The 14,575-nt window shown below is 40.7% G+C and overlaps 1 protein-coding gene across 1 annotated transcript; it reads right to left on the bottom strand.

The window, feature by feature from the left end:
• Nucleotides 1–3,527: 3,527 nt before the first annotated feature.
• On the bottom strand, nucleotides 3,528–8,018 carry LOC114583392 (vomeronasal type-2 receptor 26-like). Its single transcript, XM_077918058.1, has 3 exons — nucleotides 7,974–8,018; nucleotides 6,231–6,357; nucleotides 3,528–4,429 (listed from the first exon to the last, which is right to left on the bottom strand). The coding sequence occupies exons 2-3, from the start codon at nucleotides 6,301–6,303 to the stop codon at nucleotides 3,528–3,530; spliced, it is 975 nt and encodes a 324-aa protein (XP_077774184.1). The 5' UTR covers nucleotides 6,304–6,357; nucleotides 7,974–8,018.
• Between the last annotated feature and the right edge of the window lie 6,557 nt (nucleotides 8,019–14,575).

Below are 14,575 nucleotides of genomic sequence, written 5' to 3'. Positions count from 1 at the left end.
AAATGGATGGTAAAGTAAATCTAAGTTTAGCACTGTGCATATCTGAGTGAAGACAATTGGAAGCGATAATTTACCTGTTAACATGCTCCATAAGTTTTAATAAGATGTTGTGGTTTCAAGCATTGCGTGCTTATGAAACTCTGTGCCTTTGCTCTTGGAAATATGGTCTCATTAACAGAAAGTTTAGTGGAAACTCAATGAACTGTAGGTGTGAGTTTGAATTACTGCTTAAAATATGTATGCTCGTTTTATTTTATGTAATTAGAGATGTTGCATGTTTTTTTATTGCTATTTGAACAAATACTTTTCTATATTGGTTTCTGGGGCTGCATTGCTACTCTGTATATTTCCCCCAAAATGCTATATCATAGTATTGAGGTCCAAGCTGAATAATAGGGAACAACTAATAAAGAAGACAGCATTAAGGAAATGATTGTCTGTTGACTAGTAAATCATTTAATGGCATTAATCTGACCTATGAAAACCTCCACCACATAAGATTAAATGTTTCAAGCCTATGGCACTGGTGCCTTCATTACATATCTTAAGGCGCCAGGCAAAATTTCCTCTTCTCCCAGGCCTTTGGCTAATTAAACAATATGTGGCCTTTTTAATAATAGTAATTATTATTATTATTATTATTATTATTATTATTATTATTATTATTATTATTATTTATACCCTGCCCATCTGACTGGGTTTCCACAGCCACTCTGGGCAGCTCCCAACAGAATATTAAAAACAGAATAAAATATCAAACATTAAAAACTTCCCTAAACAGGGCTACCTTCAGATGTGTGGCAAGTTATTGTTTTTGTTTATTATGGTACATATTCTATGTTTTTATATTCTAAGCTGCCTTGTGATGTTAAAATGAAGGGCAGCATAGAATTAACTAACTAACTAACTAACTAACTAACTAACTAACTAACTAACTAACTATAATAGACCTTACATGTAATCTAATTAATTTGTGTATTTCGCCCTGTTCTTGTTCCCAATGGTTTCAAGCAGATGGATTAGAATATTACAGTATGTTTGATTTGTGTTAAAGTTTCATATAATTATGTACTGGAATTTTGTTGACACTGTTGTTGTGTATTCACTTATCCACGGTGCTACAGAGACATTTGTTCCTATTCTGTTTTCAGTTGGCATAGTGGTTGCCTAAGTTTGCTTAACGTGTTGCATACTATGCAACTTTAAGCAGAGCATGGTTATAAAATGGCCTACAAATAAATGGATGATATGAACCAACATATCAATAGTTTCAACTATTTTTTTTCCTTTGGGAAACTTAGTAAAAAATATTTTTGCAGACTTTTTAAAAAGTTGGAAGTGGACAGTGGAAGGAGCCTGGAAGATAGTTCATGACAGTTTAGATGTATGCTTGGACTTTGTACAGTTCCAGAATGGTTTCGTACATAAACATTGGGCCAATCATCATGTGCTATCATTTTAGTTCCAAAGATATCCGCTTCTTCACTGGGTCCTTATTCACATCTCATAGGGATGAGGTAGAAATCTGATTCAATTCACATTTAATTTCCTGTTTCCTGAGAGTATTAAGAAGAAACCCCTTTAGCCTTGTCTGGATGCTAAACTCTGAATCCAGCTCAGGGTATTATACAGATCACTCATGAGCCCTGCCCTTTTCATCCACACATGGAGGGGTTTTATTTGTTTGTTTTACCTTTATTGGCATAAGCACATGCAGTTTAAGTATAAAAAGGTAAAGGGACCCCTGACCATTAGGTCCACTCGTGGCTGACTTTGAGGTTGGGGCGCTCATCTCGCTTTATTGGTCGAGGGAGCCGGCGTACAACTTCCGGGTCATGTGGCCAGCATGACTAAGCCACTTCTGGCGAACCAGAGCAGTGCACGGGAATGCCGTTTACCTTCCCGCCAGAGCGGTACCTATTTATCTATTTATCTACTTGCACTTTGATGTGCTTTCGAACTGCTAGATTGGCAGGAGCTGGGACTGAGCAACGGGAGCTCACCCCATTGTGGGGATTTGAACCACCGACCTTCTGATCGGCAAGCCCTTGGCTCTGTGGTTTAACCCACAGCGCCACCCGCGTATATATGCTTAATTTCAGATTTATGCATGTGACTTTCTACTCAGTAACTCTGGTGATACAATACAGTGAGAGTCCTGCTGGAACACATTCTCTCACTGAGGATGGAATTCTATTAAATATTTGCATCATTTCACTGAGGGATGCTCTGTGTGGTTGTCCAATCCCTGTGGGTACTGAGAGCAAGCAGTTCTAAGACCAACACCTTCTTTACCTTTCCATCAGAGCCTTGGTGGGGGAATACATATCCTGGGTTCAAATGCAGCCCTCATAGGCTCTCCACCTGTTCATTGGGAAACTCCCCACACTGCAACCCCTCTCTGCCACATCCCCTCCCCCCAGAGTGCACCTCTCACAAACCCTGCTTCCCATCCTTTCCCTGTAGCTGGAATATGTTCTGATAATGTATTTTGCCTCATAGAGGATAGAGACTTCAGTGCACGTGAAATTAGCTTATTACATACGCTTATTACATACGGGCAGTGGTGTAGCGTGGGGGGTGCAGGGGGGGCCAGCCGCACCGGGCGCAACATCTGGGGTTAGGGCAAATCCACGGGTTAGGGGGCGCAAATCCATGGGTTAGGGGGCGCAAATTACTTGCCTTGCCCCGGGTGCTGACAACCCACGCTACGCCACTGCATACGGGTTACATACGCTTCAGTTTACAGACTCCGCTAACCCAGAAATATTACCTCGGGTTAAGAACTTTGCTTCAGGATGAGAACAGAAATTGTGCTCCGGCGGCACAGCAGCAGGAGGAGGCCCCATTAGCTAAAGTGGTGCTTCAGGTTAAGAATGGACCTCCGGAATGAATTAAGTACTTAACCCGAGGTACCATTGTAGTATAAAGCTTAAAGGTACATTTCTTGCCCACCCCACTTTGCCTAAGGCACCACCCACTACTGTCATGTGTCCCCCAGGCTAAGGAAGTCTCCCTATCACTTACCTAGAACAAAACTACATGCGTAAGGAATTTCTAAATAGTCTAAGAAATAGACTGAAAGGTATGATGTATCTTTTCAGAACTAAAAACAACCTAATTTTGCTTTGAAACAAAACAAAACAAAACTTAGTGAACATGCCACATACAAAAATATAGCAATAACAAGCAAGCTTGTCAAAATATTTATTAAAGTATTTATTTGAATAGCAATAAAAAACATGCAACACCTCTAACTACATAAAATAAAATGAACTTATATATTTTTAGCAGTAATTCAAACTCACACCTATAGTTCATTGAGTTTCCACTAAACTTTCTGCTAATGAGATCATATTTCCAAGAGCAAAGGCACAGAGTTTCATAAGCAGGCAATGTTTGAAACCACAACATCTCATTAAAACCTATGGAGCATGCCAGCAGTTAGATGTTCACTTCCAATTGTTTTCACTCAGATATGCACAGTGCTAAACTTAGATTTACTTTACCATCCATTTTTAACTTCTTTATCTCTTTTTCCCCATTAGCTGTTCTCTGCTGTTCAGTTCAGGCCTCAGTAAAATAACATAGCATTTGGGGGAAAAGATGCAGCCTAATAAACCAGCAGTGGAGCCTAAAATGGAGAAGATCTCCACAGCCACCATGTATTTGCCCTTGGTGCTCAAGTAAGTTGGAACAAATGACAACCACACACTGCAAAAGACCAGCATGCTGAAGGTGATAAACTTGGCTTCATTAAAACTATCAGGCAACTTCCTGGCTAAGAAGGCCACAGTGAAGCTGACAATGGCCAGGAAACCCATATAGCCCAGGACGCAATAAAACATACTGACTGACCCTTGATTACATTCCAGTACAATTTCTTTAGTCATGGAGTGCATGTCCAAATCTGGGAATGGGGGAAAGGTTGAGAGCCACACAATGCAAAGAGTGGTTTGAATCATGGAGCAGGAAAGAACAATGGAGGTGGCCAGTTGTTTCCCCATCCATTTTCTCATGCTGGATCCTGGTTTGGTAGCCATGAAAGCTAGGACCACTATTGTTGTTTTGGACAACACACAAGAAACTGCAATGGAGAAAATGACACCAAAAACAGATTGTCGAAGGAGACATACTACTTTTTCAGGTCGACCTATGAATAATAAAGTACAAAGGAAAGAGAGCAAGAGGGAGAAAAGGAGAGTGTAAGTGAGGCTCCGGTTGTTGGCTTTGACTATGGGAGTGTCCTGGTGCTTAATGAAAATCTGAAGTACCCAAACTGTGACAGAAGAAAAAGAGAGAGCAGCAATTGTCAAACTGATCCCCAATGGTTCTTCATAGGACAAATAACTTATGTATTTCAGAATGCATGAATCCTGGAGGTTATTTGGATACTGGTCTTCTGGGCATTGTAAACAATCATTCATATCTGTAAAAGAAACATCTTTTAAATGTCTTTCATATTTAATAACAAGTGTGTACATTGGCTGTATGTGGGTGCCAAATAATGAAGAAAGGTTGTGTTCCCCCCTTTTAAATCAAATGCAATGTCAATACCCCACACCAAATGCACCCTGGCCCTTATCATCTTTTGGTTTTCCTAATTGCCTATATTTCACTAGATACATGGGTTTTGCTAGAAAACAAAAACAACAAAATCCTCCTCATCCTATTTGTCTGCAATCTGACAGGCTAAATGCACTCTGAAGGGGCTGCTGTGCCTGTATCCACTTTGGCAAAATAGGGGGAAGGTCTCCACCCCCATCGTTCAGCCCAGACACTGAGATCCAGCACCGAGGGCGTTCTGGCGGTTCCCTCATTGCGAGAAGTAAGGTTACAGGGAACCAGACAGAGGGCCTTCTCGGTAGTGGCACCTACCCTGTGGAACACCCTCCCTTCAGATGTGAAGGAAATAAGTAGCTATCCTATTTTTAAAAGACATCTGAAGGCAGCCCTGTTCAGGGAAGTTTTTAATATTTAACGCTGTATTGTTTTTAATACTTGATTGGGAGCCACCCAGAGTGGCTGGGGAAACTCAGCCAGATGGGCGGGGTATAAATAATAAATTATTATTATTATTATTATTATTATTGATATTTTTATCTCCTCCATTATCATGAATGGGAAACCACAGATATGCTTTTTAAACAAAACAGCTCAGAATTCAAATCACAGATCAAATTGAAGAGAGCAGAGAATGGCTCAGGAACAGAATGGAGAAAATGCACACACTTGCAGAAAACCATATGGAGGAAGCAATTCATCCCCTAGAAAACCATTTCAATCACAACCACATCATTGGAATTGTCTCTCCAAGAATTTACAAACATACACAAACAAAGTACTGATGAGACCCTCCCTAAGCTTTTTCTTGAGAGCTGTCCAAAATATTTGATTGCCCTGGCAGGTGCCTTATGCGACCCATGAGAGCAGCAAAATAAACAAACTGTACAATGGTGATAGGATAAAACCATGCCAAATCTTTATTGACAGCAGCAGGCAGGGCATGGGCTGGCATGGCATTGGGTCCCAGGATCAGTTCATCATTCCACAAGCCCCATGTTGATGGAATAGATCCGCCAGGTTTCGATCGCTCCAAACCTGTACGACAGGAGTCGGCAAGGGTTGAACCTTGCTGTGGTGTAAGCCAAGCAAGCAAAGTCTCCTTGGGGAACCAGAGTGCAGGTTTCAAACAGGCAGATGCCAAACCCACGCTTGGGTTTGCTGTGGTCAATCCTCCCCTCCTGCCCTTTGTGCCCCCCCATACTATGTTGATCCTGACCAATGCCATTTCTGTCCTCATACAATGTTCTTCTGCCTAGCAAAGGAAAGCCATAATTTCACTGAGGGAAAGGCAAAAAAAAAAAAAAAAAAAACCCAACCAAGTGCCAATCAGGTTGAGGGGGAGGAGAAATCCTTTCCAGCCCTGTCAACCAATGACCCCAAATTGCTCAGTGAATGCTCTGTGAAGGTGGGTGGATGGGAAGCTCTCAAAGCAAAATGGCTATGAGCTCCAAGGGAAGCAGTCTTATATAGGCTTTCCCCTCCCCTCTTCAGCAAGGGCTCATGGGACAGCTTTTTCCCCATGAGCCCATCACACAGAGAAGATACTGGGCAGCACCTTGCCCTCTATTTTGCTGCAATCTATGGGCCACAGCGCCGCCTGGCAAAGGCGTCCCATGCTTATTGGGCACGGAACAGGGCTAAATGCTATGTCCTACATCTCTTACCTGACTGGTTAGAAATTTTCCCAGCTGGACAGGGAAAGCAATCATAGCAGCAAAATGGCTCCCCTTCCTTCATTGCTTTGCTATAACCCAAATGACATTTGTCATTACACAGAGAAATCGGAAGTGCCTGTCCATAAATAGAAGAGGTAGAACATTAAGTCTTTGGACTTTGTATATTACTACTGAGCTAAAAAATAATAATGGGTTGTTGGTATCACAGCATAAAAGATAATTGGTTCTAGAGCAGTACAGTGGTACCTCGGGTTAAGAACTTAATTCGTTCTAGAGGTCCGTTCTTAACCTGAAACTGTTCTTAACCTGAGGTACCACTTTAGCTAAAGGGACCTCCTACTGCCACTGCACCGCCACCACACGATTTCTGTTCTCATCCTGAAGCAAAGTTCTTAACCCAAGGTACTATTTCTGGGTTTAGGTAAAGAGTAAAGAGACCCCTGACCATTAGGTCTAGTCGCGGACGACTCTGGGGTTGTGGCGCTCATCTCGTTTTACTGGCCAAGGGAGCCGGCATACAACTTCTGGGTCATGTGACTAGCATGACTAAGCCGCTTCTGGCGTACCAGAGCAGCGCATGGAAATGCTGTTAACCTTCGTGCCGGATACCTATTTATCTACTTGCACTTCATGCTTTCGAACTGCTAGGTTGGCAGGTTAGTGGAGTCTGTAACCTGAAGTGTCTGTAACCTGAAGCATCTGTAACCCGAGGTACCACTGTATTCTTCAACCCTGGGTCTCCCGATGTTGTTGAGTTGCACTTCCCCTCATCACTGACCGTTGTCTCAGTTGGCTGTGGATGATATCTGGGGATCCAAGGTTAAATGATACTATTCTAGTGAGCACCTTCTTTCAGTGGACTTTTGGAACAGCTCCCACCCACGAGAAGAGTCATGCATTGCAGGAGGTTGGACTGGGTGTTCCTCAAGGACCCTTCTATTATTCTATGTATCAGCAGATTTAGGAAAAGGCCAACAATCGCAGAAGTACCAAAAAGTACCCTTTTCTGAAGGGGGGGGGAGGGAGGGAGAGTTGAACCTAGGGAATAAAATTATGAGTTCCAAGACAACAGTATTTTAAAGATAGGTTTTATAGCATTTCTAACATGTAGTTAAACTTCAAGTAATTACATACTGACTTTCAAAACTGCAATAGCAGATGTCCTACGTGGAATCATTGGCATTTTGTTCCCTTTGAAACCTATGGGACCTGAGGACCATTAACTTTATGCACTTTGTTAGATTTTGGAAGAATTGTTGAAGAATTATCTGCCAGTATCAAGGCATATCATGAAGACTGGAATAACTTTTCATTAAGCTGAAATTGGAATATTAATAAAAAATGGTTCAGAAGAGGAACCAATTATTCTGGGATTAACATATTTGCTTCCTTGGATCCATGGGGCATTTATTTCTCTTTCTTTTTTGGTCTATTGAAATGTTATTATTTATTTATTTATATTTATTTATTTATTTATTTATCGTTTCTTATATGAAATCTTAACTGCAACTGATTACTTGCATTGAATTCCCATGCAAATCCAAGGTTAGTTTGACTGAAAGAAAGGGATGCAAAGTTTACAGGATTCTCGTATTCTGAGATCTGAGAACTTGATACTGAAAATTGTGGTCTGAATTGCTTTTACCAGAGATAAAAACAATTTGGGCCTCTGAGGACTGAACCCTTTCACAACTAGTGTTTATACCACCATTTGTGTGCCCAAGTACCTACCTGATTGAATGTGCTGGGCCACACAATCACATCTTCATGGATGGTGAATACTTTATCTGGGAGAGTCTGTGGCTCTACCTTTCCAACCTTCACTCTGTGGAAGGACTGGTTTGGGAATGTGACCCAGTTGATAATATCAAAGCCAGCTTCTAAGTTCCCATCTTGGTCAAATGAAACCTTTTCTCCAGCGCCATTGTTAAAAGAGACAGATCTCAGAAAGGAATGGAGCTGAAGAGGCAGAGAATGATAAGGATGCAACTATACGACAGGATGGTGATATTTTTTCACTACAGGAATGTAGTTAATAGCTTTGCTAGAAGCTATTGGCAGGCTTATCTGTGGCCAAACTTGGCTCTCCAGTTGTTCTTGGACTACAACTCCCATCATCCCTAGCTAACAGGACCAGTGGTCATGGATGATGGGCACTGTAGTCCCAAAACAGCTGGAGGGCCAAGTTTGGCCACCACTGGTCTAGACAGAAGATGTAGTTGAAAGAGCATTAGCTGTGATAATGAAGCACCTAAAGATTATACAAAGTCTATGAGGGAAATGAAGCTACTGAGTCTAGGGTTCCTCTGCTGTTCTGCTGTTCTTAACTGTAATATGTAGGGAAGGTGACAAATATTGGAGGATTACATCATTTACATCATCTGAAGCTGAGGCTCCAATACTTTGGCCACCTCATGAGAAGAGAAGACTCCCTGGAAAAGACCCTGATGTTGGGAAAGATTGAGGGCACAAGGAGAAGGGGACGACAGAGGATGAGATGGCTGGATGGTGTTCTTGAAGCTACCAGCATGAGTCTGATCAAACTGTGGGAGGCAGTGGAGGACAGAAGTGCCTGGCGTGCTCTGGTCCATGGGGTCACGAAGAGTCGGACACAACTAAATGACTAAACAACACATCATTTAGAGGTTTAAACACTAACACGGACACTTTAAACCAGGTCCAGAGATGAACTAGAGATCCTTTCATTTTTTGAAACAGGGGTTATATGAGTTCTAAATGCACCTAGACAATGTATTAGGTAATGGTTCAAAAAATGGAAATTATAAAAGAACTAGAACTGAGATGGAATGGATGGCCTTAATAGAGGATTAGACAAATCAATGGAAAATAAGCTGTCAGTGGCTGCTAAACAAGATGACTGTTCTACCACTGTCAGAGGTAGCCTTTTAAATGTTATTAGAATGATATTAGATATATTGTTCTATGTTTAACATGCAGTTTCCCTATTGTCCTATTGCTGCTCTGCAGAACCCTTTATTGTCACATTTTAAGAATGCATTGTTAACGTTATAAACTACAAGTGTAGATCTGCCCTCTGTCTCTTAATACCAGTGAGATTGCCCTATAACCTGATGCAGCAGAGCCCTTCTTATGTGAAACCCAGATCCTGGGCATGGTATAAACCGAAGTTTTGAGGTGGTATTTGGACTGTTGGTGAGCCTTAATCTGTATTAGTCTGTTCCAGACATTACCTTCCATGGCTTTTGAGTCAGGAGCATCCACTTTGTTTTATCTGCCCTTGCTCCATGTTTGTATTTGGATGTGTACATGTTATGTAAAGCATGTGCCACAACGTATACTGAAGTGTACATGTTGTAGCTGTGGCCAGTCATGCTCATTTCAAAAACAGAAGAAGGAAGAGTCTCCAGTTTCTCCTCCCCAGTGCAGATTTGTCCATCCATTATTTCTATATCGGATGTGGGGAACAAGCAGCCAAATGCGTGTCCCCAGAAATGCCTGACAAAGCCATCTCCTTTTTCTGAGAGGTGGTTTGTGATCTGAAGAAATGTCTGGAATGCCAATATGTCCTTTGAATGAACGGCAAAGGATAAAGAGCCATGAATGAAATCTATGCCCCAGCCTGCTTGAAAGGGAAGAGATGAGAAATCCATTTGGGCTGTCATAATCCAGACTTTTCTTTTGACTGGTATATCTTCAAATTGCGGTAGCTGGATCAAGCTTCTCAAACTCATCATCGTGTGGATTTCACCATATACGACCACAGCAGTTACGCTGCTTCCCATAATGCGACGAGACAATGGAAACCAGTCTGAGAGTACTTCACCAGTATCAGCAGAAAAAGCTTTTTTGGAGCATCTTTCTATGAACTCAAAGCAGATACCATTCTGGGAATAATCGGGAAGCACATTCTGTACAAACAGCTCTCCATTTTCATCTTCTAGGGAAATGACCCCAATCCAGATCCAACTGAAATGCAACAGCAACTTGAGGATGCCCATATACTGATGATTGCTATGAGGGAACAATTGGTGGAAGAAAACATCTTGGTTGCCGTGTTTCATCATTGAATGTGTACCATATCTGAGCTATAGAAAATAAATGAAAAGGAAGACATGACATTGCCATGATAAATCTCTGGACAGTATTTTCCTTGTAACACTGTTCTAATAATTTGTTCATAACATTCTCTGAATGTTTTTGAAATTCATCAGGTTATTGGCAAATAAGGTTTAGTTGTCTTCTGTCCTGCCCCCTAGCACAGTTATTATATGGGGCTCAGATTTCAGCAGGCCCTCACCTTGGATCTATGGAAGCTGTCCAATCAAAGTTCTTAAGGCAAATGTTCTGCATTCATTGCACCTAGAGGCTAATCTTTTCTCAGTAGAATTACAGATCTGGCATAGGACACTTAACTATTGGCTTCACCTAAACTCAAATCCTCCTGGTTTATTATCTCTAGTGCTGCAAGATTGTCACAAGAGCGCCTGGATTAAAATTGTCTATTGAAAACTTCACTCTTGTGGTTTATCACCACAACAGCTACTCACTTTGGGTTTTAGTAAAGCAAACAGTCTAATTTGTCAGCGCCTAAATGATATCAAGCGTCAGAACAACTTGGCCACAATAAGGAAATTTTGCCCATGGTATGACTATTTTCCACCTTCCCATATCGACTCTCTGGCCACCCTATCTGCATAACCTAGCAATTCTAAAAAATAGATGTGCTTTTACTCTCACAAGATTGACTGTATTGCCCTCAGCTGTACCTGAGGGATGATTCCAACAGATTCCACATGAAAAACACTTATGTCCCTGTGGAGATGGCAGTACCAAATCGGTGGTGCATGCCCTTCTAGCTTGCACTCTTTAGAAAGACTTGAGGAATGAGATTATCACCCTTCTTTTATTGTCCATTCCGGGTCACCCAACCACTGCCACAGTGTCCTTTCTCTTGGCAGATCAAGATGAGCAGATGACAGCAAATGTTGCAAGGTTTTTAGCTGGGGCAATCAGAATAAGATCCACTATTTGACTATTGATTCAAAACCCTAAAGTGTATTTTATATAATTGGCTTTTATTTCTATTTTTTGTATATCAAATTTTTGTTTTATTGCTATGGCTGATGGCTGACACAAATAAAGATTTATTCATTCACTCTCCTGTCCTGCCAGCAGCAACAACAAAATTATTGTAAGTCTCATCTATATTCATAGTCACCTTTACAGAGCACACACAGTGGGTCTTCCTCAAAAATATCAGTCCTTCATGCCCACTTTCCATGAAGATCACCATTGGGACAGAACTGGGAAGTTTTATAACAGCCCCATTTAAAAACACTGAAACTTGGATATTGCTTTCCACAGCAGATGAAGGTGATGGACTATATGGAACTGGCGGAAATGACTGGCAGAATCCGAGACCAGGGAGAAGAGTCGGTGGATGAAGATTGGAAGAAATTTAAAGACTATTTACAGAAATATTGCAAAATTAATGAATGTTAGAATGATGTTGGATTGAAGTTAAGGGGTTTTTAGCAGTAATGTCATAAAGGAATATGAAAAAATGGATTGTTAACAGGTGAAAATCTAAAGTTACAATATATTAAGATTAAAGATCAGGATAAAACAAAGAGGGAAAGGATTTGCTAAACCAATAAATTGAACTGGAATACAAAAAAGGGAGGTGTGAGGAGGTCCGGAAAACAGGCAAATGAAAGATAAGATACGGAAAGATCGAATTGTTTTTAACTATTTTTATTTTGTATTTTGTATTTTTTCTTTTTCTTTTTTGTAATACTTTGAAAACTCTAATAAATATCTTTTTTTAAAAAAGGATATTGCTTTCCATTGCAAAGAAATTCATATTCCACATTCTTCTCAAATTTAAAAAACACAGGAGCTATAGTGCTGTGATATCTTAAAATGACCTGTAAGTTGTAGCTAATACGTATCACAATGTACAGTGGTGGAAAATTGTCGTGCCTGCACTGCTTGAAACTTCAAGTGTGTGAACAGTTAACCACAGCAAAAATATAAATGAAACAGTAACACTCCCAATTCCACCAGAATTCTCTGCCTATTGACATTCTGAAACTTATTCTAACAGATTTTCATTCTGTTCCTTTGTCTAACACATTGTCCTCCCTAGCAAACATCATTGTTGACCCGCTTAGGGTGCGCAGTATGCTCTTCACAACCCATACCTTGAACTTGGTCAGAGCAGGTCCCCTCGCTCCCTGAGGAACCATTTGACCATGATAGCAGTCAAAGACTATACCATTTGAAACAGTGGGGAGGCAGTTTTCCCCTTTGTAATGATTCTCCCATGCTGAGATTCAGGGATGATTTTCATTGCAAAAGGAATTCTGGCATGTGATGATGTTGGATGAGGTTTAACTGTTCCCCTATCCTGCTCATATTGGCTAGTCAATGGTTTGTTTGTATGAATGGTATACAATGGTTATCAAATTGTATAAAGTTCCTCCTCCAATCGGAAGAACAGGGAGGAAATACATTCCTGAATGTATCAGGTGGTCCTAAAACTGAAGCCTTGATTGACAATAATGGAGGTTACATAGTATAGGAATATCCTCATTCTAATATTGGTTCCCTGAACAATTATAAAGGAATTCTACCTGTGCCCTTTATCAAATATTATTGAGCTTTCTGTGTTTGTTTTTCACACACAATCTGTTTGAGGTCAGGACTTTTTATGGTCAGAAATTAATAATAATAATAATAATAATAATAATAATAATAATAATAATAATAACAACAACAACAACAACAACAACAACAATCATAATAATATGCTGCCCATCTGACTGGGTTGCCCCAACCACTCTGGATGACTCCCAACAAAAAATAGTAAAAACACAATACATCACACACTAAAAACTTTCCTTCAGATGTATGCATTGTGATTCATTGGTGCAATCATGCCAAAACAGCAAAGCACATCTTATAGGAAAGAAACTTTTGAATAGCTGCTTAATGTTACAGATGCAACTCTTACCTGCGGGATCTTGTAGGTGGACAGAGTAGCTGCCATATGCAAGCAAGTTTCAGAGTCTGGACCCCCAATGACTGCTACTGGGTTGTTCTTGTTGCCACATTTATAGTTAGGGGTGAATCTACCTTGTGTGGAGAGAAGCTCCATTGAAGCAAGGTAAGTCCATCGTGCCCTGAACTCACTATTATAGATGTCGAAGCCCAGGCTGACATTGGGCAATATCCACGGATTTGCATTGATCTCCTTTACAGCAAATACCAAAGCCAGGATGTGCTGGTAGCCCTGAGTCAGTACCCTGTAGTGAAATCATCATCCAGTGTCACAGTGCATTAGTTCAGAATATTTTATTTGCAAAAGCCCTCCTCAGACATTCAGCCTGAACACACAAGGGCACAAAGTGTGTAACTGGGGAGAGTGGCATCTCCAACACCCACAAGAACCTCCTAGTTTTCAGGCTGTACTATAATGGTCTGAGTGATGTTTCTAAATGCCTGTGGCAGAACATGCTTAGCTTTGGAGTCAGGAACTCTGCCTCATCACCAAACACACTTAGAAGTTAACCCTCCTCACTCTGTACACACAGAGTTGCTGGGGTGGGAGCATACAGTCCCTGGTTCGCTACAGAGTTTTCACCTTCACCTCTTCCGACTGAATATGATATTCACAAACAAATTTAATCTTCACCAGACCCCTCTTCAGATGTTCAGCCTGATCATTATGAATTAGGTTTAGATAGCCCACTTCAAGACATGTTTGAGAAACAATGCACCAAATAGACTGTACGACTCCCGTCTCAGAAACTCTTAAGCATCTATCAATGGTCAAATAGGTAATCTTAACTAGCTCTCTCTCTCTCTCTCTCTCTCTCTCTCTCTCACACACACACACACACACACACGGCATTCAGAATGAAGCATACATTGATGTATTTACATTGGCTTGATGGTTAGGGACATGTAACTTGTATTGCATTTATGTATTGGAAAATGAGGAATAAGAAGCAGAAAATGTGTTATCTGCAGTGCTTTTTTCAAAAAAATATGTTTAGGGGTGCTCTCATTTTCCTACTCATATTGAAGCCAAACTTAGATTCACAAAATGTTTAGGGGTATGCCTCTCCCTGCGTCCCCCAAGAAAAAAAAAGCACTGATTATCTTCATATTAGAAAACAGTAAAGAAAGAATTATTTACTAACGGTAATCTGCTTGATAACATTATCTGTTGTGAGATATAGTTTTTAAAAAAAACAAAAACAAAATCTATTTACAGGAGATCATCGACGTCTTCATCAGATGGTGGTTTCTGAAAGGATAAAGAACTTGAAAGGATGTAGATCTGA

This window comes from Podarcis muralis, chromosome 13, assembly GCF_964188315.1.
Source record: "Podarcis muralis chromosome 13, rPodMur119.hap1.1, whole genome shotgun sequence".
Taxonomy (NCBI): Eukaryota; Metazoa; Chordata; class Lepidosauria; order Squamata; family Lacertidae; genus Podarcis; species Podarcis muralis.
The sequence above is the reverse complement of the archived record's forward strand: the minus strand, read 5'-3'. Positions and strand labels throughout refer to the sequence as shown.